Source organism: Podarcis tiliguerta (assembly GCF_965153285.1).
Source record: "Podarcis tiliguerta genome assembly, chromosome: 10".
NCBI lineage: Eukaryota > Metazoa > Chordata > Lepidosauria > Squamata > Lacertidae > Podarcis > Podarcis tiliguerta.
Genome location: NC_139543.1, coordinates 71,226,522 through 71,253,459, shown reverse-complemented (window position 1 = coordinate 71,253,459; position 26,938 = coordinate 71,226,522). Strand labels below are relative to the sequence as shown.

Below are 26,938 nucleotides of genomic sequence, written 5' to 3'. Positions count from 1 at the left end.
GAGAGGAAAAGGTTTCTGGCTGCTTCTTGGGAGGGATTGCAGAAATGAAGAGCTGCTTCTGAGAAGGCCTCTCCCCTCCCCTCTTCCTCTTCCTCTTCCCTCTCCTCTCCAGGGGGACCAATGGTTGGACTGGGCAGAACCACTGCGTCTGGACAGGGCAGGAGCTTATGGGGTGGGAAGAGGATGGAGCTTGCAGGAAGGAAGGGGGGGACTGGACCCCCCACTTTCCAGGGATCTGTCTCTGGTCGCCTTGAAGGGGTGGCCGATTCCTGGGTGGGAAGGAGAAGCCAAGGCGGCCCCTCCAGAGAATCCCCGCAGGGCCACCATGGAGAAGTCTCCCCAAAGACTGATTTCCTATCTCCCTCCCCCTCAATGCTGCCCTTCCCTGCCCCAGGGATGCTCCCCTCCCCACTTCCTCGACTCCCTCCCTCTATCCCAGAGTTCCCCTGCACCCAGAGGACCCCCTTGGCGCCTTATATGTTTAGGGTTATGTCCGCCGCTGCCAAGGCGCCTAAGGGGCCAAGGAAAGCCCCCTTCGCAGCACACGTGCAGGGATCCAGGCCCTTCCCATGCGGCCCACGAAAGGCGCTTTGGGGAGCTGGCGGGATCTCTGGGTCCTTTCTGCCCCCTCCTCCCCTCCGCGACCCCTTTACCTCTTTGTCCTCGCTCCCGAGTCTCATTTCTTTCCTGCAACATTCACGGGGGGCGGGGATCCTCCTCTTCCCATCCTCCTCCCCCCTAGAGCCACGCCGCAGAGCAGCAACCTGGCGTAGAAGCTCCACTTGCGGGTGAAGCAGGCAGTTTGGGAGGGGGGCTCTCCGCTCATTCCGGAAACAGAAGCCGGATGGCGAGGAGGAGGAAGAGGAGGAGGAAGAGGTGCGACATACGGGGGGGGGGGGTTGAGGGTTGTGGGGCGGGGTGAGAGAACGATGTACCGGGAAGGGAGGAATTGAGGGGGGCGAAGGAGAGGAAGGTTTCCCCTCTTCTTTCTTCCTTCTGGGGATGAGGAGAGCGGGAGGGGGGCTGATCCCGGCAATCCATTTGCAAAGTGCGGTCCCCCCCCTACAATGTTTAGATTGCAAAATCCTTCCCTCCCCCGCCCCCCACGCCATGATCTTAGATCCATTCCATGTTTTTGGTATTGGTGCACATTGAGCAGCAGGTCGGGCTCTGTGACTCCTGTGTTACGGAGAAAATGGGGCTTGGGCTTTTGCACACACACACTTCCCCCCGACACCCAGGTAAAATTCATCCCTTGTGTCTCCGTCAGAGGTAACACAATGAGGCCAGGAAGAAAGCAAGGCAGCTGTTGATCTGTTTGCGGGCAGAGCCCCCACACCCCCATGCGAGGAGTGAAGCAGCCCAGAACTAAAGCGCGTTGCAATTTGGACACCCTCAGATAGTAGCCCCCCCCCCGGTCACAGAGAGAGCACCCCAAAAACATCCCTGGTTGCGTCACAAAATGAGTTGTACCTGGAAATCAGATCAGACTCCGAGATCCTGTTTTGGCAACATGACAAGTCTGTCTGTCAACCGGGATGCCTGAGGATTCCTGCTCCCTGCCATTCCTGGCCAGCCTGAGAGATCACTGGAAAGGGCGGATTTCTTGACTCCAGAATCCATCATCGCAGACCCGTTTCATTCAGGCCTAGAGATCTGCTCTTTGGACCAGTCTGCTTGGAACATGTGGATCATCAATGGATCATATGGATCATCCATGATGTCATACCCGTCTCACGGACGGAGGGGGCTCAGGAAGAATCTCCTGCCACGTGACTGGGGGAGTCTGGAGGCTGAAGGGGGTCAGACAGGGCTGCTGTTTTGCTCTCCGTACTATTTCAGCTCAGGTTTTCCTGGCAGAAATTTCATCAAGAAATGGGTGGATTCATTGAGGAAACAGGGCTAAGCGAAAGCATCCATTGTAAAGAACCAAATGTGTATACTTTGTAACCACCCAGTGAGTTGTGTTGCAAAGGCCATTTGCAGAAAGGCTCCTATTGTATCGCCTGTGGCTACAAGCCGGAGTTTGCGTCTTTTTGCGGAAATGTGTCTGTGTAAATGCACTTATCCCCGTGCATTTATAATGGCAAGACATTAAATCCCATGAGATCCACAAGAACCAAAACCATAAGCCCACATAGGAGTCCAAAAGCACAGAACGAAGCAGCCCTATCAAAAGCTGGGTGTCTAACAACAACAACAACAACTTTTTTTGTACCCCACCCATCAGACTGGATTTCTCCAGCCACTCTGAGCAGCTTCCAAACGAAGAGAAGAAAACATAACCAAACATGAAATATTAAAAGCACAACACTTTGAATGGTGCTCGAAAATGGACCGGGAGCCAGTGAAGATTTCTTAGGGCCAGCTGTTAGGGGGCCTTTCAGCTGCTGTCCAAAACTGAATGTATCCCTTGCCGGAAGTAATCCATAAACCTCCCCTGCTCCGCCTTCTCGGGATGCCATTGGTGCGCGATGCTACGACTCTGGAAAGAGGGAGAGGCGTGAGCTCGGCTTGCCAAGGGTTAAACGGAAACAAGCTAGATTCCTAGACAGGGAAGTAAGACCGGGGGGGGGGGGGTGCAGGGTCCTCCAGAGCGAAAGCCCAACCCCTCCCTTTCCTGCAAGAAGTCTGGCGTGTGGGGGTCCCGTTGGTTCGGCTCTGCAGAGGCTGCCTGGGGGCGCCTGCTGGGATCCGGTGAGTCTCCTCTTTCCCAACATAGGGCCCATGGGGAGAGCGGGGGTCCCAGCGCTGCATGGCAAGAGGGGGGCAAGTCAGGGCGCGGAGGGTCGCAGGAGGGCGGCAGTTCTGGTCTTCCTTTGCATGGATGCGCTGCTGGCCCCTTGGGTCCAGGAGCGGGGAAATGCATGCAGAGAAACCGCATTCAGATGTATGGATCAGTCCCCTCTTATAACAGAGGTTGTCCACAGATGGAAACATTCAGACATGAAATATACCCTGGTCCCTAAAACCTCACCTGTGCAAGCAGAAGGAAGGAAGGAAGGAAGGAAGGAAGGAAGGAAGGAAGGAAGGCAGAGATGAGAAAGTGCTTCCTCTTGCAGGGCAGAGTAAAACCTGTGGAACTCCCTCCCACAAGAGGCAGAGGCCACCAATAAAAGTGGCCTTAAAAGAGGAGGAGGCCAATCTGTGGAGGAGGAGGAGGACAGGGCGATGGGGGGCTCCTCTGCTCTGTCTCCCCTATAGGAGGCAGCCCTCCGGCCTGATCCTGAACGGCTCATTTTCTCCTTCAGTGCTCAGTTCCTCCAGATGCAAGCGTGCCCTCTGAGACTGCCTGGGGTTGAGCTAGATGATCCTTGGGGTGCCATCCACCTCCGTAGTTCTATGAAAGCACCACTGGAGGTCTCACAAGCCAAGGCATTGAGAGCAGGAGAGGTTCTGCTGGAATGGAAACAACCAGTGCAACTGTTTTAAAACAGGAATCCAACGTGTTTGTTGTGGGGGGACTCAGTGGGGAGGGGTAGACCCATGGATGCCGCCTTGATCTCCTTGGACAAAGAGGTGGGAGAGAAATGCCATTCATAAAGAGAGGCAGCCCAGCCAATCATCTGGCTGCCTCATTTTGGACCAGTTCCTGAGTCGCCTTCAAGGCAGTTCTACACAGAGGGCGTTGCAACCACCCCATCTGGTGCAGAGCAGGGAGGACCAGGGCCATGTCCTCTCTGTCCCAAAAGGTCTGTGGGGTGGGGAACTAGCCTGAGCTGGACATGGGCCTCAAGCGACCATGATGGACCCAGGAGTGCCCGCAAGTATCACTGGGGAGAGGGCATGTTAAGCAATGTAACATCATTATCATCGTTACTGTAATCCGAATCTCCTAGAGCAGATTACAAAATTAAAAAACAACAATAAAAACAGTTGAAAACACATTACAGTGGTACCTCAGGTTAAGAACTTAATTCCTTCCAGAAGTCCGTTCTTAACCTGAAACTGTTCTTAACCTAGACACCACTTTAGCTAATGGGGCCTCCCGCTGCCACCGCATGATTTCTGTTCCCATCTTGAAGCAAAGCTCTTAACCCGAAGTACTATTTCTGGGTTAGCAGAGTCTGTAACCTGAAGTGTCTGTAACCTGAAGCGTCTGTAATCCAAGGTACCACTGCACTCTCATAGAAAGGCGAGTACTTTATTTGCTTTGGAGTGCACACAGATGCACCCGTCTTGCATGCTTGAGTAAAGCAACTCCAGGGCATGAGCCAAGTATTGGCAGGGTAGGGGCCACGTGTAAAGCAATTGCCATGCTGAGCTCAAAAACACACACAGAGGCAGCAGGACTTCTTCAGCAATAGTTTACTGAGCTTTCAAAGCATACAGTTCTCTCTGGGTCCCCAGTGATGCACAAAACTTAGCTCCTGAGAGCAAAACCAGTTTCAGCCATAACAAAATACACCACACAGAATATCTAAGTCAGGCACACACACCAGCAGAAGGGAGCAAGGGAGGAAAGAGGCTGGAAGGACATAGGGCAATGGATGTGTGTGTTTCACTTCCTGTCGTCTGGGAGGGAAGTCAACAATTCTGCATCTGCAGGGACTTCACAAAGCAAAGCTTTCTGCCGTCTGCTTCCAAGCAAATGGGCATCCCAGAAACACACACTGTGATCTGTGGTGTGTTGCCATATCAATTGTTTTTGGAAGGTTATCATGATGTGGTCTAGAAACCAGTATGGGACAATATATCGTCCAGCCCTAATCCTCACTGACCACCAGCAATCCAGATAAACCCTCACCCTTTCTCTATTGAAAGGTACTTTACATCTTAGATTATAATCACATTGTTTGACATTGCCTTCAATACTTCATTATTATACAGTTTTACACATAAATACCAGAACTTCACATACACAACATGTGTCAATGACTGATTTCCTGCTGAATTCATTTCTTTGAAGAAAAGAGTGGACTCTGCGAGGAAGATGTCCCACACTCCAGACATCAAAATGGGTTCTTCCATGTGAGAGTCTCTGGATTTTCCTTAAACACTCCATTGTAAATAAAGCACTTTTTGCAATCTTTTCATTTAAACTGCTTCTCCTCTCTGAGTTTGTTGCTGGTTTGCAGGGTTTCAACTCCTAAAGTTCTTCCTGTCCTTGAGTCTGTTGATTTAGAACTTCCACTAGGACTGAACCTCTATCTACTTTCCTGATATTTATAAGGTTTGGCTTTTGTGTGAGTTTCTTGACATAAATCAAGGGTTCCACTCTGACTGAGCTCCTTCCACAGTCCATACATTTAAACAGTTTCTTCCCTGTGTGTCTGCTGATGTTTTCTAAGGTGTCCATTCTGTCTGAACCTCTTTCCGCACTCCAGGCATTTAAATGGTTTCTCCCCCGTGTGAGTCTGTTGATGTCTTCTAAGTTTTCCATTATCACTAAAGCTCTTTCCGCACTCCATACATGTAAATGGTTTCTCCCCTGTGTGAGTCTGTTGATGTATATTGAGGTGTCCACTCTGACTGAAGCTCTTTCCACACTCCATACATTTATATGGTTTCTCCCCTGTGTGAGTCCGTTGATGTTTTCTAAGTTTTCCATTATCATTAAAGCTCCTTCCACACTCTATACATTTATATGGTTTCTCCCCTGTGTGAGTCTGTTGATGTGTTCTAAGGCTTCCATTCTCACTGAAGCACTTTCCACACTCCATACATTTAAATGGTTTCTCCCCTGTGTGAGTCCTTTGATGTCTTCTAAGGGTTGCATTGAAACTGAAGCTCTTTCCGCAATCCAGGCATTTAAATGGTTTCTCCCCTGTGTGAGTCCGTTGATGTTTTCTAAGTTGTCCATTATCACTAAAGCTCTTTCCACACTCCATACATTTATATGGTTTCTCCCCTGTGTGAGTCCGTTGATGTTCTCTAAGTTTTCCATTATCATTAAAGCTCCTTCCACACTCTATACATTTATATGGTTTCTCCCCTGTGTGAGTCCGTTGATGTTTTCTAAGATTCCCATTATCATTAAAGCTCTTTCCACACTCCATACATTTAAATGGTTTCTCCCCTGTGTGAGTCCTTTGATGTCTTCTAAGGGTTGCATTGAAACTGAAGCTCTTTCCGCAATCCAGGCATTTAAATGGTTTCTCCCCTGTGTGAGTCCGTTGATGTTTTCTAAGTTGTCCATTATCACTAAAGCTCTTTCCACACTCCATACATTTAAATGGTTTCTCCCCTGTGTGAGTCCGTTGATGTTTTCTAAGATGTCCATTATCACTAAAGCTCTTTCCACACTGCATACATTTAAATGGTTTCTCTCCTGTGTGTGTGTGTTGATGTATATTGAGGTGTCCACTCTGACTGAAACTCTTTCCACATTCCATACACTTAAATGGTTTCTCCCCTGTGTGAGTCCGTTGATGTTTTCTAAGTTGTCCATTATCACTAAAGCTCTTTCCACACTCCATACATTTATATGGTTTCTCCCCTGTGTGAATCCGTTGATGTGTTCTAAAGTTTGCATTGAAACAGAAGCACTTTCCACACTCCAGGCATTTAAATGGTTTCTCCCCCGTGTGAGTCTGTTGATGTCTTCTAAGTTTTCCATTATCACTAAAGCTCTTTCCGCACTCCATACATGTAAATGGTTTCTCCCCTGTGTGAGTCTGTTGATGTATATTGAGGTGTCCACTCTGACTGAAGCTCTTTCCACACTCCATACATTTATATGGTTTCTCCCCTGTGTGAGTCCGTTGATGTTTTCTAAGTTTTCCATTATCATTAAAGCTCCTTCCACACTCTATACATTTATATGGTTTCTCCCCTGTGTGAGTCCGTTGATGTGTTCTAAGGCTTCCATTCTCACTGAAGCACTTTCCACACTCCATACATTTAAATGGTTTCTCCCCGGTGTGAGTCCGTTGATGTGTTCTAAGGCTTCCATTCCCACTGAAGCACTTTCCACACTCCATACATTTAAATGGTTTCTCCCCGGTGTGAGTCCGTTGATGTGTTCTAAGGCTTCCATTCTCACTGAAGCACTTTCCACACACCATACATTTAAATGGTTTCTCCCCGGTGTGAGTCCGTTGATGTGTTCTAAGGCTTCCATTCTCACTGAAGCACTTTCCACACACCATACATTTAAATGGTTTCTCCCCTGTGTGAGTCCTTTGATGTCTTCTAAGGGTTGCATTATCACTAAAGCTCTTTCCACACACCATACATTTAAATGGTTTCTCTCCTGTGTGTGTCTGCTGATGTATATTGAGGTGTCCACTCCGACTGAAACTCTTTCCACATTCCATACATTTATATGGTTTCTCCCCTGTGTGAGTCCGTTGATGTTTTCTAAGATTCCCATTATCATTAAAGCTCTTTCCACACTCCATACATTTAAATGGTTTCTCCCCTGTGTGAGTCCTTTGATGTCTTCTAAGGGTTGCATTGAAACTGAAGCTCTTTCCGCAATCCAGGCATTTAAATGGTTTCTCCCCTGTGTGAGTCCGTTGATGTTTTCTAAGTTGTCCATTATCACTAAAGCTCTTTCCACACTCCATACATTTAAATGGTTTCTCCCCTGTGTGAGTCCGTTGATGTTTTCTAAGTTGTCCATTATCACTAAAGCTCTTTCCACACTGCATACATTTAAATGGTTTCTCTCCTGTGTGTGTGTGTTGATGTATATTGAGGTGTCCACTCTGACTGAAACTCTTTCCACATTCCATACATTTAAATGGTTTCTCCCCTGTGTGAGTCCGTTGATGTTTTCTAAGTTGTCCATTATCACTAAAGCTCTTTCCACACTCTATACATTTATATGGTTTCTCCCCTGTGTGAATCCGTTGATGTGTTCTAAGGTTTGCATTGAAACAGAAGCTCTTTCCACACTCCATACATTTATATGGTTTCTCCCCTGTGTGAATCCGTTGATGTATATTGAGGTGTCCACTCTGACTGAAGCTCTTTCCACACTCCATACATTTATATGGTTTCTCCCCCGTGTTATTCTGTTGATGTGTTCTAAGTTTACCATTATCACTAAAGCTCTTTCCAATCTCCATACCTTTATATGATATCTCCCCTGTTCGAGGTTGTTGATGTGAACTATCAGTGAAGCATATTCCACATTTTTATTTCTATTCCTAATGAAACGAAAGGTGCACCATTCCCTGGAGTTTTGACTCTCTTCTCCATCCCCTTCTTCAGAGTGGGAGGAAAGGAAATCCTGTTTTGGTTTCAAGGAAGAGAACGAAGGGAAAGAGAACACATCAAGCTCTATTAGCACCTTCTCTGATTTCAACGTCTCCTACACTCCCTCACCTCCTACCCATGTTCCCAATTTTTAGGAAATGAAGTTGCCATGTCAAATGATAGTAATTCATGAGCAACATTTCCAAATCCTCAATCAATGTTCATAAAGCAGCATGATTTTTTAAAGAATGGTGTGCTGTCTGATCTCATGCCCGTCTTCTGATGCAGGACTATCCTAAAATGACACTGAAAAGCAGGATATTCAAGGCAAATAGATAAACTGTAGTGCAATGTGTAGTACCTTGAAAATGTAGTATTGATTCCCTAATGGCCTGAAGTTGTGTTATCTCTGTGGACATGAATTTATTCCTGTTCTGTCTTAAAATATCATAATCATACAATGTCATTGGGTGTTAGGGGAGCGGTAGTACCTTTGGTGGGGGAAAGGTCATGCACCTTATGGGGTAATTTACCCACCATTGGTCCCCACCCTGCACTCAGCTATCACCTTTGGCTTCCGGAAGCTGCCTTGTGTGTTATCTTCAGGAGAAGAGAAGGCTATGGGGGGAAACTACACAAATCCAGAATGGACTCTCTAAGACGGTTGGATGGTGTCCTGCACACCTCCTTCCAGGAACTCCGATGGCCCCTTGAAAGCTCATGAAAGTCTTGGGCCTGGAGCTTTTGGAGGGGCAGGACCAGGAAAACTTCTGCCACCATTTTTCCTTCTGATTGCGATTCAGGCCTCATCATGGGACTGAAACAACCCTGGTTGCACTGCTTGATGATCTCCAATGGGCTAGAGACCAAGGGGAAAGCTCTTTCCTGGTTCTGCTGGATCTCTCAGCAGCTTTGGAGACCTTTGACCATGGTATCCTTCTGGACCCTCTAGGGGAGCTGAGGGCACTGCTGTACAGTGGTTCCCCTCCTTCCTCCTGGGCCATGTCCAGAAAGTGGTGTTGGGGGATGAATGTTCAGACCCCTGGGCTATCACTTGTGGGGTTCCTGAGGGCTCCGTCCTCTCCCCCATGTTTTTTAATATCTATACGAAGTTGCTGGGAGAGATCATCAGGGGGTTTGGGTTGGGTGTTCCCCAGTATGTGGATGATACCCAGCTCTTCCTCTCTTTTAAATTGGAACTAGTGAATGTCCTGTGTGAGTGTCTGGAGGCAGTTGGAGGATGGATGGCGGCTAACAGATTGAGGTTGAATCTTGAGAAGACAGAAATACTGTCCCAGGGGGAAAGGTGGCAGGCAGGTGTGGGAGACGCCCTAGACCTGATGGAGGTAACTGTGCCCCAAAAGGACCAGGTGCACAACCTGGGGGTCATTTTGGACTCACAGCTGTCCATGGAGGCGCAGGTCAGTTCTGTGTCCAGGGCAGTTGTCTGCCAGCTCCATCTGGTATTCTGGTTGAGACCCTACATGCCTGGAGACTGTCTCCCCAGAGTGGTGCATATTCTGGTTATCTCCCGCTTGGACTACTGCCATGCGCTACATGGGGACATCTTTGAAGGTGACTCGTAAACTGCAACTAAGCCAGAATGTGGCAGCTAGACAACAGAATGGGAGCAGCCAATGAGACAACATAACACCAGTCTGAAAGGATCTTCACTGATTTCCAGTACATTTCTGAGCACAATACACATTGTTGGTGCTGACCTTTAAATTGTCTCGGTTGCATTTTTCAGGCATAGATTCCTGTTATGCCTTTAGTCACCAATTTATTTGCTGAAGGAATTTTTTGCTGTCTCTGAGCTTTTTTCCCTACTCTGCTAATTGTATGTCGGACTTGCTCTGGAGATCATTTTGGAGGAGCAAGATAATTGACCTAAAGCCCTACAGCCTCACTCTCTGTAGGCCTGAAGGAGCGTCTCCAACCCCATCGCTCAGTCTGTACACTGAGGTCCTCCTTCAAGGGTCTTCTGCTGGTTCAACCCCCCCACACCCCGTGAGAAGCGAAATTACAGAGAAGCAGGCAGAGGGCAAGGAAATGGGCAACTATCTGACATTTAGGTGACAGCTGAAGGCAGCCCTGTATCAGGAGGGTTTGTATGTCTGATGTGTTACTGTCTTTTATATGTACTGTGAGCTGCCCAGAGTGGTTGGGGAAACCCAACCAGATAGGCAGGGTAGAAATAGTACAATCATTCTTATTATATTGCTGTTGTTTTTTTGTAGTTATTTTGGAATTCGTACTGCAATATCAGTTCATGAAATGTTATGGGTGGAGAAAATCACAGGGATGCCATAAAGGGTAATCCCACCCACAAACTCTCATTCACACACAGTCTGTAAATTTGGGGAGGTCACACACCTCACCTGTGCTAATACTGGCTGTCATTGGCCTGTATAGGCACACCTTGTATGTAGAGCCTCCAGACACAGGCACTGTCTATAAGGAAAATGGCTCTTTTGACTGGGAAGAATCTCAGCTTGTCAGTCACTCTGACACTGCCTACAAAGAATAAGAGGAACAGAAATGCTTTTGAGGTGCAACTTCTATATCAAGCCTGAGAGCCATTCCAAGGACTCTGCACCTCTGTTTCTGATGACAGGTGTACATTATCCTCATCCTCAATGAACCAGGCAGTGGAAAAGACACTTAAAGATGAAAGCCTGAGAGAGAAGAAAAGGTTTCTGGCTGCTTCCTGGGCGGATTGCAGAAACAAAGAGCCACTTCTGAGAAGTCCTCTCCCCTCCTCTCTTCCTCTTGGAATTTCCTCTCTTCTCCAGGAGGACCCAAGTTTGGACTGGACAGAATGGCTGTGTCTGGACAGGACAGAGGCTTATGGGGTGGGAAGAGGATGGAGCTTCCAAGTAGGAAGGGGTGGGGAAACTGGACCCCCCACTTTCCAGGGATCCCTCTGTGGTCGCCTTGAAGGGGTGGCCGATTCTTGGGCGGGAGGGAGAAGCCAATGCGGCTGCTCCAGAGATTCCCGGCAGGCGCCATGATGGAGTCAAGCCCCAAAGACTGGTCTACCTTACTCACCCCCCATTACTGCCCTTCCCTGCCCCAGGGATGCTCTCCCCGACTTCCTCGACCCCCTCCCTCTCTCCCTGAGTCTCCCCTGCACCCAGAGGCCACCTTGGCGTGGCTCACCCCTCACCTTGCGCGCCCCATCTCTCCATCCAGATGACACCCCCCCCCAACACGAGCCACACGGGGGTCTCTATCCAGGCGTCCCTCGCGCCCCTTAACCCATTCATGACCCGCCTTTCTCCATGCGGAGCCCACAGGGCCCCAGGGATGCCTGCGTGGGGGAAACGGGGCAAGGGGGCCCTCGTGGGGACCTCCTGGGTGGGGGCAACATGTCCACCCCCCCCAGGGCGCCTTAGGGGACAAGGAAAGCCCCCTTCGCAGCACTCGTGCAGGGATCCAGGCCCTGCCCGTGGGGCCCGCGAAAGGCGCTTTGGGGAGCTGGCGGGGGCCTCTGGGTCCTTACCGCCCCTACCCTCCCCCCGCGAGCCCTTTACCTCTTTGTCCTCGCTCCCGATTCTCCTTTCCTTCCCTGCAACATCCACGGGCGTGGGGTGTCCTCCCCTGCCTCCTCCCTCCCCTTTCTGAACGCGCGCGCCCCTAGAGCTACGGCGCAGAGCAGCAATCCAGCGTAGAAGCTCCACTTGCGGGAGAAGCAGGCAGGTTGGGAGGGGGGCTCTCTCCGCTCATTCCGGAAACAGATGCCGGATTGCGGGGAGGAGGAAGAGGAGGAGGAGGAGGAGAAGGAATGGGTGCAACGTATGGGGGCGGGATTTGGGGTTGTGTGGGTGGGGTGAGAGAACGATGCGCCGGGAGGGGAGGGGAGGAAATGGGGGGGGGGGTTTCCCTCCTCCCCTCTTCCATCTGTGGATCAGGAGAGCGGGGGACGGGCTGATCCTGGCAATCCAATTACAAAGTGGGGTCCCCCCCGCTATAATGTTTATATTGCGAAATCCTTCCCTCGCCCACCCCACGCCACGAGCCGTGCGTCCGTGTTTTAGGTATTGGTGCTCTTCAGACCAGGATGGGGGGTGGGGACAGTTATAGGAATCCACCAAAACCCCAAGTCCCCACCACAGCCTCCGACTCTCCACTACGCCTAATGACTTCTCTGGAATTGGGGGATCCAGGGCTTCCCCTGACTCCATAATCCCTTAGGAGGCAGGAGGCGATCCAGGGCAGCACATGCCCCAGGCAGAAATCCATCGGATTATGGATTATTATGGTACTTTGGGGAAAGGGTGTGGGAAACTGGGGCTGCTGACGGGTGGGTGACGGCCTCATGTTTCTGAATGCCAAAGACTCCTACTTGGTGACAAATCTGTGATGCATTAAAGATGCTGTGGGAAAATTTATTGTGGGAAATGGGGAGAGGTCTTTAAAAATCAATACAACCATATGCTCAGGGTTCCTACTCTTGGTGTGTTTGAACCTTGTTGCAACAAATAAAGATCAGGTCTGCTGACCGCTGTTTTGCATCTTTAACTTGGCTGGATTCTCCTTCTTTTGCTGACCGGAGGGACCCGCTGGCAGTGGCACCTTGACGAGCTGGGCAGCGGAGTAAATCCACACCCCAGGATTTTTTCCTTCTCAACTCTTTCCCACCTGAGCCTCACCCCCTTACCTAAAAGCGTGACACACGCAATGTGACAGGATTGTGACTCCTGCCCTCAGGAAACAAAATAGATCCCCCTCCCCACCGGAGCATAGCAACCGCGGGATGCTGAGGTTCCCCAATCCTTGAAGTGAAAAGGGGAGGGGTTTGGGAAACCTTCCAGGAGCAGGCGGGGAGGGGGCTCCCAGGCTCCAGAAGCTCCTTCTCAGTTATTCCTCCCCAAACCCCTCCTCCTGCCTCTCCTCCTTTCCTACAGCTTCTTCACTTGTGGGGAAGCTGTGGCCCTTGCACAGGGGCCCCTTGGGCCTGATCTTGCAGGGCTTACCTGGCATTCCTCCAGATGCAGGTGAGCCCTCCTTTCTCCTTCAAGGTGAACAGCTTTCCCCAAATTTGTGTCTCCAGCTGTTTTCGGACTACAGCTGCCATCACCCCTAGCTAGCAACACCAGTGCTCAGGGATGATGGTGGAGAAGATCGTAAAACAGCTCCTTCTCCTTATGGGATGCACAAGGAGCCTGTCTAGGAAACAGTCGGTCTCCCAACAGTCAGAGAAACTAACAGAGACCAAGCAAAGTAATGCTGGATCAAAGCGGCTGCTATGCCTGATCTTTTATTAAGGTAAGAAAGGCAAAGGACCCCTGGACGGTTAACTCCAGTCAAAGATGACTATGGGGTTGCAGTTGTCATCTCACTTTCAGGCTGAGGGAACTGGCGTTTGTCCACAGACAGCTTCCTGGTCATGTGGCCTGCAGGACTAAACCGCTTCTGGTGCATGACAGAAACCAGAGCTCATGGAAACACCGTTTACCTTCCCGCCACCTATTTATCTACTTGCACTGGTGTGCTTTCAGACTGCTAGGTTGGCAGGAATCATAGAATCATAGAGTTGGAAGAGACCACAAGGGCCATCGAGTCCAAGCCCCTGCCTAGCAGGAAACACCATCAGAGCACTCCTGACATATGGTTGTCAAGCCTCTGCTTAAAGACCTCCAAAGAAGGAGACTCCACCACACTCCTTGGCAGCAAATTCCACTGTCGAACAGCTCTTACTGTCAGGAAGTTCTTCCTAATGTTTAGGTGGAATCTTCTTTCTTGTAGTTTGGATCCATTGCTCCGTGTCCGTTTCTCTGGAGCAGCAGAAAACAACCTTTCTCCCTCCTCTATGTGACATCCTTTTATATATTTGAACATGGCTATCATATCACCCCTTAACCTCCTCTTCTCCAGGCTAAACATGCCCAGCTCCCTTAGCCGTTCCTCATAAGGCATTGTTTCCAGGCGTTTGACCATTTTGGTTGCCCTCCTCTGGACACGTTCCAGTTTGTCAGTGTCCTTCTTGAACTGTGGTGCCCAGAACTGGACACAGTACTCCAGGTGAGGTCTGACCAGAGCAGAATACAGTGGCACTATTACTTCCCTTGATCTAGATGCTATACTCCTATTGATGCAGCCCAGAATTGCATTGGCTTTTTTAGCTGCCGCGTCACACTCTTGGCTCATGTCAAGTTTGTGGTCAACCAAGACTCCTAGATACTTTTCACATGTACTGCTCTCAAGCCAGGTGTCACCCATCGTGTATTTGTGCCTCTCATTTTTTTTTTGCCCAACTGCAATACTTTACATTTCTCCCTGTTAAAATTCATCTTGTTTGTTTTGGCCCAGTTCTCTAATCTGTCAAGGTCGTTTTGAAGTGTGTTAGCCACCCCTCCCAGTTTGGTGTCATCTGCAAATTTGATCAGGATGCCCTTGAGTCCATCATCCAAGTCGTTGATAAAGATGTTGAATAAGACCGGGCCCAAGACAGAACCCTGTGGCACCCCACTAGTCACTCTTCTCCAGGATGAAGAGGAATCATTGATGAGCTGGAGGAGCTGGAGCAGAGCAACGGGAGCTCACCCCGTCACGGGAATTCAAACTGCCAACCTTCCGATCAGCAAGGGCATGAGGCTCTGTGGTTTAGACCACAGCGCCACCCACATCCCCCCTGATCTTTTATTAATAGACCTTCTGCAGCAGGGTCTGAAGCCACTCACGCAGGAGCAAGGTGGGAACTCTGAACAAAAGAAAGACCATACTTTTATAAATTTCAAAAAAGGTTGTCCACCCCACCTTTTCCCACCCTTGTAGATCTGTCATGGGGGACGTCAGGGAGGAGGTGCCGCAGTGTGAGGTTACAGGTGAGGATCGTTTGTGAAGTGGATGGTGATGGTGACATTATTCATGTGTTTGCAAAGTACCTGGTGCTGGGGCCTGGGCTGCACCCATTCTGTTAATGGCTGTCCCTTTTGTGATGCTGCAGGAATGGACAGAGGAAACAGCATTGGAAGCAACAAGCAGTGCATGTATGGGCCTTCACAGTTCCCACTGTTGTGCTAAGATGTGTGGAATGTGATCCATCAGAAGCAGTACAAGTCAATCTGAGACACATTGAATTGTATAATAGTGAGAGGCTCACACGAGCCTGCAGCCAGTTATCTGCTGTGCATGTAAAAAGGGGAATGCGCTCTGCTACATAAAGGAACTTGCTGCCGCAAGTTAGGAACGATATTAACAAACAATATATCCTCTCCTGCCACCCTGAACATTCCCACAAGATGTTCCCATCTTGGTGTCAGATTGGAGCTATTACTGGGAGAAGTCAGTCTTTATTTGAGAAGGGCTGTTACTTTGTTTGAAGAATGGTTTATTCAATAAAAGTGTCTTAGTCATGAATGGGTGTTTTTTTTTATTGTAGACCCAGTAGATGGCAGTGTGGAGTTGTCTATACTGGGTCTGTCATGACAGCAACAGTTTCACTTTGCTGCAGTTATTTTGTACAAAGTTTTACAAAGTCTGTTTCAGTAGCACATTCAAAGCATTACACAGTACGTTTGTGGTATCAGCATGACCACGTTAGAGCCAAGGCTTTACACTTTCGGGACTATAATGTATACATTTTCTTAATAACAATCACAGAAACATAACAGGGAACCCGCCTCCTTTTCCATAGACAGTACATCAATGGGAATTCTAGTCAGGCTTTCGAGGTGGCTCTGGCAAGTGAGCCCAGCTGCATGTGACAAGGGTGGGGAGGAGTTCCTTCCTGTCAATCAGCTTTGCGTTTGGGGTGAGTGACCCTATTCCTCCAGCAGGAGCGATTGTGGGGCTTCCTTGCCCGCTTCCATTCAGCTCTGCCATCCCCAAATGGCAAATCTCCTTCAGCGCTTCTGGGAGCGGACAGGATGGAAGCTGCAGGGCTTCCCTTGGAGTAGGCTTCGCTTTGCTTTCTGCTGACCTCAATCTCTGTATTTTTAATGTTCTGTTGGGTACCTGCAGCTCCTCATTCTCCCTCTTGCAATAAGGCTTCGGGGACATCTCCCAATAAATTACAGTATTCTAAGTTTTCTTCAGAATGCGCAGAGGGCAGGGATGAAGTTCTGGTGAAGAAGCAGTGTTTGGAGATCATGTGGGGGGGGGGTGACAGAGTTTGGTGCAAAAACCAGTCACACACAGATGCACCCATCTTGCATGCTTGAGTAGAGCAACTCCAGGGCATGAGCCAAGTATCAGCAGGGTAGGGGCCACATGCAGAGCAATTCCCACGCTGAGGACAAAAACACACATAGAGGCAGGAGGACTTCTTCAGTAATAGTTTACTGAGCCTTCAAAGCATACAGTTCTCACTGGGTCCCCAGAGAGGCACAAAACTTAGCTCCTGAGAGCAAATCCAGTTTCAGCAGTAAAAAAATACAGCACAGAGAATATCTAGACCAGGCAGACACACCGGCAGAAGGGAGCAAGGGAGGAAAGTGGCTGGAAGGACACAGGGCAATGGAGGTGTGTTTTTCGATTCCTGTCGTCTGGGAGGGAAGTCAGCAACTCGGCATCTGCAGGGACTTCACGAAGCAAACCTTTCTGCCGGCTGCTTCCAGGCAAATGGGCATCCCAGAAACACACACTGTGATTCGCAGTGTATTGACATATCAATTGTTTTTCAAAGGTAATCGGGATATGGTCTAGAAACCAGCATTGGATAAGATATCAATATATCGCCCAGCCCTAATCCTCACCCACCACCAGCAATCCATATTCACCCTCTCCCCTTCTCTATCAAAAGGTAAGGTAAAGGTAAAGGGACCCCTGACCATTAGGTCCAGTCGTGACCAACTCTGGGGTTGCGGCACTCATCTCGCTTTACTGGCCGAGGGAGCTGGCGTACAGCTTCCGGGTCATGTGGCCAGCATGACTAAGCCACTTCTGGTGAACCAGAACAGCACACAGAAACACCGTTTACCTTCCCGCCTGAGCGGTACCTATTTATCTACTTGCACTTTGACATGCTTTCGAACTGCTAGGTTAGCAGGAGCAAGGACCGAGTAACGGTCCTGTCGCAGGGATTCAAACCATGGACCTATGGTTTAACCCACAGCGCCACCCGCGTCCTTGTCAAAAGGTACTTTATATCAAAAATTATTCTCACTATTGTGAGACATTACCTTCGTTTAAAAAAATACAGCACACAGGTACACACACCAGCTGAAGGGAGCAAGGGAGGCAAGGGGCTGGAACGACACAGGGCAATGTGTTTTGTGAGGGAATGGTCTGAAGCCGAATATTGGGGAATCAATTCTCAAGCAGATTCTCTTTCCTCAGAAGAGGAGGGAGAGAAACGGCCCCCCTCGTTTCCAGTCTCAGAAGCAGGGAGAGACACAGACACAGTGAAGATTAGACAGGAGTTACCTAGTACAAGATAATGACAACACTCATCTGGGCCCTGAAGCCGGAAGCCGGATTTCCTCTGAGTTCATTGCTGTGAAGAAGAGGGGACTCTGAGAGGAACATGTCCCACACTCCATACATCTAAATGGGTTCTCCCATCTGAGACTCTCTTGATGTTTCTTAAACACTCCATTATAACTAAAGCACTTTCTGTAATCCTTCCATTTAAACTGCTTCTCCTCTTTGAGTTTGTTGATGGTTTGTCGGGTTTCAACTCTTAAAGTTCTTCCTGTCCATGAGTCTGTTGATGTAGGACGTCCACTAGGACTGAACCTTTATCGCCTTTCCTGACATTTATATGGTTTGTCTCTTGGGTGAGTTTGTTGACGTAAATTAAGGGTTCCACTCTGACTGAAGCTCCTTCCACACGCCGTACATTTAAATGGTTTCTCCCATGTGTATCTGCTGATGTTTTCTAAGATTTCCACTTTGACTGAAGCTCTTCCCACACTCCAGGCATTCAAATGGTTGCTCCCCCATGTGAGTCAGTTGATGTCTTCTAAGGTCTCCATTATGATGAAAGCTCTTTCCGCACTCCATACATTTAAAAGGTTTCTCCCCTGTGTGAGTCTGTAGATGACTACTGAGGTGTCCACTCCGACTGAAGCTCTTTCCGCACTCCATACATTTAAATGGTTTCTCCCCTGTGTGAGTCCGTTGGTGTGTTCTAAGGGATGCATTGAAATTAAAGCTCTTTCCACACTCCATGCATTTAAAAAGTTTTTCACCCGTGTGAGTTTGTAGATGACTATTGAGGCTTCCACTCTGACTGAAGCTCTTTCCGCACTCCATACATTTAAATGGTTTCTCCCCTGTGTGAGTCCGTTGATGTATTCTAAGTTTTCCATTTTCACTAAAGCTCTTTCCGCACTCCATGCATTTAAAAGGTTTTTCACCCGTGTGAGTCCGTTGATGTCTTCTAAGGTCTCCATTGTTACTGAAGCTCTTTCCGCACTCCATACATTTAAATGGTTTTTCCCCTGTGTGAGTCTGTAGATGAATACTGAGGTGTCCACTCCGACTGAAGCTCTTTCCGCACTCCATACATTTAAATGGTTTCTCCCCTGTGTGAGTCCGTTGGTGTGTTCTAAGGGATGCATTGAAATTAAAGCTCTTTCCACACTCCATACATTTATATGGCTTCTCCCCTGTGTGAATCCGTTGATGTGTTCTAAGGGATGCATTGAAACTGAAGTTCTTTCCGCACTCCATACATTTATATGGTTTCTCCCCTGTGTGAGTTTGTAGATGAATATTGAGGTGTCCATTCTGACTGAAGCTCTTTCCGCACTCCATACATTTAAATGGTTTCTCCCCTGTGTGAGTCCGCTGATGTGTTCTAAGGGATGCATTGAAACTGAAGCTCTTTCCGCACTCCATACATTTATATGGTTTCTCCCCTGTGTGAGTTTGTAGATGAATATTGAAGTGTACATTCTGACTGAAGCTCTTTCCACACTCTATGCATTTAAAAGGTTTTTCACCCGTGTGAGTCCGTTTGTGCTGTTTAAGGGTTCCACTTTGACTGAAGCTCTTTCCGCACTCCATACATTTATATGGTTTCTCCCCTGTGTGAGTCCGTTGATGTTTTCTAAGGTCTCCATTTTCACTAAAGCTCTTTCCGCACTCCATGCATTTATATGGTTTCTCCCCTGTGTGAGTCCGTTGATGTATTCTAAGTTTTCCATTTTCTCTAAAGCTCTTTCCGCACTCCATGCATTTAAAAGGTTTTTCACCCGTGTGAATCCGTTTGTGCCGTTTAAGGTGTCCACTCTGACTGAAGCTCTTTCCGCACTCCATAAATTTAAATGGTTTTTCCTGTTGGAGGTCGTTGATGTGAGCTATGTATGCTCATTCAGTGAAGCATATTCCACATTTGACACATTTCAATTTCTCTTCCTAATTAAACTGAAGGTGCCCGATCCCCTGAAGTTTTGACTGTCTTCTCCTTCACCTTCTTCAGAGTGGGAAGAAAGGAAATCCTGTTTGGGATTCAAGGAAGAGAACAAAGGAAAAGAGAGCACATCAGATGCCATTAGCACCACCTCATATTTCAACAGATCCTACATTTCCACGCATCCTACCCTTGTTCCAAATTTTTAGGAAATGAAAATGCAATGTCATCAAATGATAGTAATGCATCAACAACCTTTCATAATCCTCAATCAGCAGCAGGATAAAGCAGCATGATCTTGGAATACAGACTTTTCAAACCAATTGTTTCCTCACAGGAAAGGCAGCTGCACTCTGTCCATGAAAAGGCCCTCTGTTTCTCTGGTTCATTGTTCCTTTGGACATTTCCCATCCTCTGCATCATAATCCTCCATCCACCTCTGTCTCTTAATGAATCACCTGCACAGTCCCATTGGCCACAGGAGGTCCATATGAACCATTTTGTGAGACCCAGGTCTACATCTTTTCTGGGGACTGTGGTCTGGGTTACTCAGAGAACTAGTGACAATTATTGGTGCTTCGGGTCAGCTGAATGGGTGCTCAGGGAAGCTCCTGTTTTTGGAGATGGACCTCCGTCTAGAAGCCTTGCATTGCATGGAAGGAGAAGGAGAAGCGAAAGGAAAGCAGCTGGCGCATGGGAATCCCAGACGGAAAAACCCACCCCCATTGCTCCTTCTAATAATGAGGTGCAGCCTGATCATGTGCCTGTCTACTGATGCAGGACTATCCTAAAATGACACTTACAAATCTGAATACTAAAGGCAAATAGATAACTGTACTTAATGGAAACTTCATCCTTGAATATGTAGTATTGATTCATTAACAGCCTGAAGTTATGTTGTTTCTTGAGAAATAAATTTATTCCTGATCTGTCTTAAATATCATAATTATAGGATGGCTTGGGGTGTTAAGGTAGTACCTTTGGTGGGTGACATGTAGTCCACCTTGTGGGGTAATTTTTCCACCATTGGTCCCCACCCTGCACTCAGCTCTCACCTTTGGCTTCCAGAAGCTGTCAGCATGCAACAGAGGCAGCGATCCAAGCAACGGCTTCAACGGGCCGGCTAAACCAGGTGAGGATACCTGATGGGTCTCAAACGCTTGGTGGGTTGGGGAATTCTGCTGCAGGTGAAGGCAGACCCTGGTGGATGGAGAGGATGAGAACAACAGTGAATCCCACAGTCAAAAAGGCAGATTCCGCCCATGCTGCAGAGGAAAGTGAAGGGCAGATGTGAGAAAGCTTCTGCCACCATTATCCTTCCAATTGGGATTCAGGCCTCATCATGGGACGGAAACTGCGCTGGTTGCGCTGCTTGATGATCTCCAATGGGCTAGAGACCAAGGGGAAAGCTCTTTCCTGGTTCTGCTGGATCTCTCAGCGGCTTTGGAGATCTTTGACCATGGTATCCTTCTGGACCCTCTAGGGGAGCTGGGAGCTGGGGGCACAGCTGTGCAGTGGCTCCCCTCCTTCCTCCTGGGCTATGTCCAGAAAGTGGTGTTGGGGGATGAGGGTTCAGACCTCTGGGCTCTCACTTGTGGGGTTCCTGAGGGCTCCGTGCTCTCCCCCATGTTTTTTAATATCTATATGAAGTTGCTGGGAGAGATCATCAGGGGGTTTGGGTTGGGTGTTCCCCAGTATGTGGATGATACCAAGCTCTACCTCTCTTTTAAATTGGAACCAGTGAAGGTACTGTATGAGTGTCTGGAGGCAGTTGAAGGATGGATGGCAGCTAACAGATTGAGGTTGAATCTTGATAAGACAGAAATACTGTCCCAGGGGAAAGGGGGCAGGCAGGTGTGGGAGACTCCCTAGACCTGATGAAGGGAACTGTGCCCCAAAAGGACCAGGTGCACAACATGGGGGTCATTTTGGACTCACAGCTGGCCATGGAGGGGCAGGTCAATTCTGTTGCAGGGCAGTTGTCTGCCAGCTCCATCTGGTATGCTGGTTGAGACCCTACATGCCTGGAGACTGTCTCCCCAGAGTGGTGCATATTCTGGTGATCTCCCGCTTGGACTACTGCCATGTGATACATGGGGCTTCTTTGAAGGTGACTCATAAACTGCAACTAAGCCAGAATGTGGCAGCTAGACAACAGAATGGGAGCAGCCACTGAGACAACATAACACCAGTCTGAAAGGATCTTCACGGATTTCCAGTACATTTCTGAGCACGATTCACATTGTTGGTGCTGACCTTTAAATTGCCACGGTTGCATTTTTCAGGCATAGATTCCTGTTATGCCTTCAGTCACCAATTTATTTGCTGAAGGAATTTTTTGCTGTCTCTGAGCTTTCTTTCCTACTCTGCTAATTGTATGTCGGACATTTGTATCTGAGCTTTCTTTCCTACTCTGCTAATTGTATGTCGGCTAATTGTATGTTGGAGGAGCAAGATAATTGACCTAAAGCCCTACAGGCTCACTCTCTGTAGACCTGAAGGAGCGTCTCCACCCCCATCGCTCAGTCTGTACACTGAGGTCCTCCTTCGAGGGTCTTCTGCTGGTTCAACCCCCCCACACCCTGTGAGAAGCGAAATTACAGGGAAGCAGGCAGAGGGCAAGGAAATGGGCAACTATCTGACATTTAGGTGACAGCTGAAGGCAGCCCTGTATCAGGAGGGTTTGTATGTCTGATGTGTTACTGTCTTTTATATGTACTGTGAGCTGCATAGAGTGGCTGGTGAAACCCAGCCAGATAGGCAGGGTAGAAATACTACAATCATTCTTATTATATTGTTGTTGTTTTTGTAGTTATATTGGAATTCGTACTGCAATATCAGTTCATGAAATGTTATGGGTGGAGAAAATCACAGGGATGCCGTAAACGGCAATCCCACCCACAAACTCTCATTCACACACAGTCTGTAAATAAGGGGAGGTCACACACCTCACCTGTGCTAATACTGGCAGTTTTTGGCCTGTATAGGCACACCTTGTATGAAGAGCCTCCAGCCACAGGCACTGTCTATCATGAAAATGGGTCCTTTGACTGGGAAGAATCTCAGCTTGTCAGTCAGGAAGATAAAATGGTTGAGACATAGAAACTTTGAGTTTGCAAATAAACCTGGCAAACTTTTGGCCTGGCAATTAAAGAAGTAAAAGGAAGATAAAATAATCAATAAAATTAAAATTGAAGACAAATGGATTCAAGAACCGAAGGAAATTAGTAAAAACTTTGCTTGTTTTTTCGGAAAACTATATAAAGAAGGTCCAGAGACTCTAGAAAAAATAATTGATTATCTGGGCAAAAATAAACTACCAATAATACCTAAGGAAAAAACTGAAATCTTGAACTCACCAATAACAGCTATGGAGGTGCAACAAGCTATACAGAGATCAAAATTAGGAAAGACACCGGGCCCAGATGGTCTCCCAGCTAATTACTATAAAAAGTTAGAACAAGTATTATTTCTTCCCATGAAAGACCTAATGAATAATATTTTGGCAAATGGAAAGCTACCGAAAAGCTGGAAGGATAGCTTTATTACTCTTATCCACAAACAGGGAACAGATGCCTCAAACATGGCCAATTACAGACCCATTGCACTGTTAAATAACGATTACAAGATATTCGCAGACATTCTAGCAAATAGATTAAAAATGGTGCTGAAAGAGATAATTCATAAAGATCAAACTGGATTTCTTCCCGGACGATTTATGCAATCGAACATTAGATGTGTGATTAATGTATTAGAATATTTGGATATTAAAATTGACAAACCAGGAGCTATTATGTTGGTGGATGCTGAAAAAGCTTTTGATAATGTGTCCTGGAAGTTTATGAAAAAATTAATGGAAGAAATCGGACTGGGAGAAAATATTTGTAAAGGAATAAATGCCATCTATACAGAACAATATGCAAAACTGATCATCAACGGAAGAATTACTGAGGAGTGCAAAATAAACAAGGGAACCAGACAGGGCTGCCCACTGTCACCACTGATATTTATCTTGGTGATGGAAGTCTTGAACAACCAGATAAGAAAGGATCAGCTTGTTAAAGGCATCACTCTGGGAAACAAAACATATAAAATTAAAGCTTTTGCGGACGATTTACTCGTTATGACTGAAAACCCTAAAGAAAGTCTGAAAAGAGTGCTGGAATTGATTAAAGAATTCAGAGAAGTGGCAGGCTTTAAGCTGAATATAACAAAAACAAAAATGCTTGTTAAAAATGTAACCACAGAAGAAAAGGACGATTTAGAAAAAATATTGGGCCTGAAAATCTCCTCAGAAGCGAAATACCTGGGTATTTGGATCACCCCCAAGAACATAAATTTATTCCAGGATAATTACATTAATTGGTTAGAGATTAGAAAAAACTTTGTAACCTGGAGTAAACTAAAATTAACATTTCTGGGTAAGATTTCCATTATAAAGATAAATGTGCTTCCAAAATTAATCTTTTTATTTCAAATGATTCCAATACTGGGCGAAGCAGGTTGTCTCAAGATATGGCAAAGAGAAATTTCCAAATTCCTGTGGGAAGGGATGAAACCTAGGATTAAACACCTGATCTTAATAGACATAAAAGAGAGAGGAGGCTTTTCCCTCCCCGACCTAAAACTTTACTACGAGGCAGCCTGTTTCACCTGGCTAAAAGATTGGTGCACGTTGCAGGATTCGGACCTCTTGGACCTGGAAGGTTTTGACAACTGCTGGGGATGGCATGCCTACCTAATATATGGAAAAGCGAAGATTCATAAAAACTTTACCAACCATATAATAAGAAAATCACTCTTTGCTGTATGGGAAAAATATAAAGACCTGATGGAGCCTAAAATCCCGTGGTGGACTTCTCCAGTAGAAGCCATAGCAGTAAAACGGAAAAATACTCAGGAAAGCTGGCCAACATATAAAATACTTCTAAAAAATGAAGATAACCAAATAAAATTAAAAAACTTTGAGGAAATAAGAGACCACATTTCAGACTGGTTCCAATACCATCAGTTATTTGAAAAATTCAAATCTGACAAACAAAAGGGGTTCTCAACAGAAATTTCCCGATTTGAATCTGATCTTGTAAATTCTAAAAGAAAAACCCTTTCCAAAACTTACTGACTCCTCCTTGACTGGACGGTCAAGGAGGAGGAGGTAACAGTGGCAATGGTGAGGTGGTCCCAGGATTTTGGCCACTCAATAACCATGGCCCAATGGGAAAATTTATGGAAGATCAATTGGAAATTCACAAATTGTTACACGATTAGAGAGAACTTTCCAAAAATGCAACATTGATGGTATCTAACACCATGGAAGCTTTCAAAAATGTATAAAAATGTATCAAGTAATTGTTGGAGATGCGGAGACTCAGGAACATTCTTCCATATGTGGTGGATATGTAGAAAAATACAGGTATTCTGGGAGAGTATACATGCAGAACTGCAAAAAATGCTAAAGATCTCTTTCAATAAAAAACCAGAGGCCTACCTCCTAGGAATAACAGATTTGGATATTCCACAAAAGAGGAAGGGTATCTTTTTATGTGCCACGGCAGCAGCAAGAGTTTTGATCGCAGCAAAATGGAAGAGTAATGAAATCCCCTCTATTCAAGATTGGATCCAAAAGCTGACAGAATATGCTGAATTAGATGGTTTATCAGAAAAAATAAAGAATAAAGCAAAACAGGAATTTGTTTCTAAATGGGAGGTTTTCAAAGAATATCTGAAAAATAAATATAGTAGTTTAAATTCTGTTGCAGCATTCGAGGAACTTCAGTAATAGTTGTAAGGTAGATATAAGAAATTAGATTTAATGAGAATAAGTTTAATTATGAAAAAAAATGTGTATTGGCAATAAGTAATATGAATTTGAAGTATGGAATGGACGGGAGGTCGGGTCTTTAGTGTTATTGTCTGCTAAGAATATTATGTGTCTATGGTTATTTTTGTAATTTGTGTATAATTTGGTTTTTGTGTTCTTTGTTTGACTTTCTTGTTGTATAAATTAAAAAAACTTTAAAAAAAAAGAAAGAAAGAAAAAAGAAAATGGGTCCTTTGACTGGGAAGAATCTCAGCTTGTCAGTCACTCTGACATTGCCTACAAAGAATACCAGGATCAGAAATGCTTTTGAGGTGCAACTTCTATATCAATCCTGAGAGCCATTCCATGGACTCTGCACCCCTGTTTCTGATGACAGGTGTACATTATCCTCATCCTCAATGAAGCAGGCAGTGGAAAAGACATTAAAGATGGAAGCCTGAGAGAGAGAAAAAGGTTTCTGGCTGCTTCCCGGGGGGGGGGGGGGGGGATTGCGGAAACCAAGACCCGCTTCTGAGAAGACCCTCCCCTCCCCTCTTCCTCTCCGGATTTGAACAGCAGCGACTGGGTTCATGGGTTTATGGGGTGGGAAGAGGATGCAGCTTGCAGGAAGGAAGCCACACGGAGGTCTCTATCCAGGCGTCCCTCGAGCCCGTTAACCCTTTCATGACCCACCTTTCTCCGTGCAGATCCCACAGGGACCCAGGGATCCCAGCGTGGGGGAAAAGGGGCAAAGGGGCCCTCATGGGACCCCCTCGGTGCGCGCCCCATGTCCGCCGCTGCCAAAGCGCAGCACGGGTGAGGGATCTAGGCCAGTCCGACGGGACCCACGAAAGGCGCTCTGGGGAGCTGGAGGGGGTCTCTGGGTCCTTTTCTGTCCCCCTCCCCCGCGACTCCTTTACCTCTTTGTCCTCGCTCCAGATTCTCCTTTCCTTCCTGCAACATCCACCGGGGGGGGGTGTCGTCTGCTGACCCTCCTCCCCTTTCCGAGAGCGCGCCCCTAGAGCTACGGCGCAGAGCAGTAATCCGGAGTGGAAGCTCCACTTCCGGGAGAAGCAGGCAGGTTGGGAGGGGGGCTCTCCCCCCCTATTTCCGGAACAGAGGTCAGATGGCGAGGAGGAGGAGCAACATATTGGGGAGGGGATTTGGGGTTGTGGGGGCGGGGTGAGGGAAGGATGTGCCGGGAGGGGAGGGGAGGAATTGGGGGGAGGGAGAGGAAGGTTTCCCTCCTCCCCTCTTCCATCTGTGGATCAGGAGGGCGGGGGAGGGGCTGATCCCACAAACTAATTACAAAGTGGGTCCCCCCCCCCGATGTTTATATTGTAAAATCCTTCCGTCGCCCACCCCACGCCACGAGCCGTGCGTCCGTGCTTTAGGTATTGGTTCTCTTCAAACCAGGAAGGGGGACAGTTATACGACTCCCCAAAACCCCAAGTCCCCACCACAGCCTCGGACTACGGCCAGGACAATGACCGTTGACACAGGCACCTTCCATGCACAACAGCAGAGAGGCTCAGAGAAGCAGCCTATACAGTTGTAGCAAGAAGCGGATACCGTGAATCAGACTCTTTCCTGCGACTCTCCAGGAAAGAGTCTGATTCCGTAGAAACGTCAAATAATAGCCACGTCAACGGTTTGGCGGATTTCCTGGGTTCCAACGCCTAATGACT

General features: G+C 47.4%; 1 protein-coding gene across 3 annotated transcripts; it reads right to left on the bottom strand.

Moving 5' to 3' along the window:
• Positions 1 to 4,293: 4,293 nt before the first annotated feature.
• On the bottom strand, positions 4,294 to 22,496 carry LOC310659040 (uncharacterized protein). 3 transcript variants are annotated; one of them, XM_083401911.1, is made up of 3 exons: positions 22,399 to 22,496; positions 10,527 to 10,662; positions 4,294 to 8,179 (listed from the first exon to the last, which is right to left on the bottom strand). In XM_083401911.1, exon 3 carries the CDS (start codon positions 8,013 to 8,015, stop codon positions 5,250 to 5,252), a length of 2,766 nt encoding a protein of 921 aa, XP_083258037.1. In that variant the 5' UTR covers positions 8,016 to 8,179; positions 10,527 to 10,662; positions 22,399 to 22,496; the 3' UTR covers positions 4,294 to 5,249. The 3 variants fall into 3 exon arrangements, with proteins under 3 accessions (XP_083258037.1, XP_083258039.1, XP_083258038.1); XM_083401913.1 differs by lacking the exons at positions 10,527 to 10,662; positions 22,399 to 22,496 and adding an exon at positions 8,714 to 8,732; XM_083401912.1 differs by lacking the exons at positions 10,527 to 10,662; positions 22,399 to 22,496 and adding an exon at positions 8,344 to 8,705.
• Between the last annotated feature and the right edge of the window lie 4,442 nt (positions 22,497 to 26,938).

Excerpts from the sequence above, each read along its gene's own strand:
- LOC310659040 (XM_083401911.1), bottom strand. The coding sequence starts at position 8,015 with ATGGAGATTGGAAAGAGCTTTAGTGATAATGGTAAACTTAGAACACAT.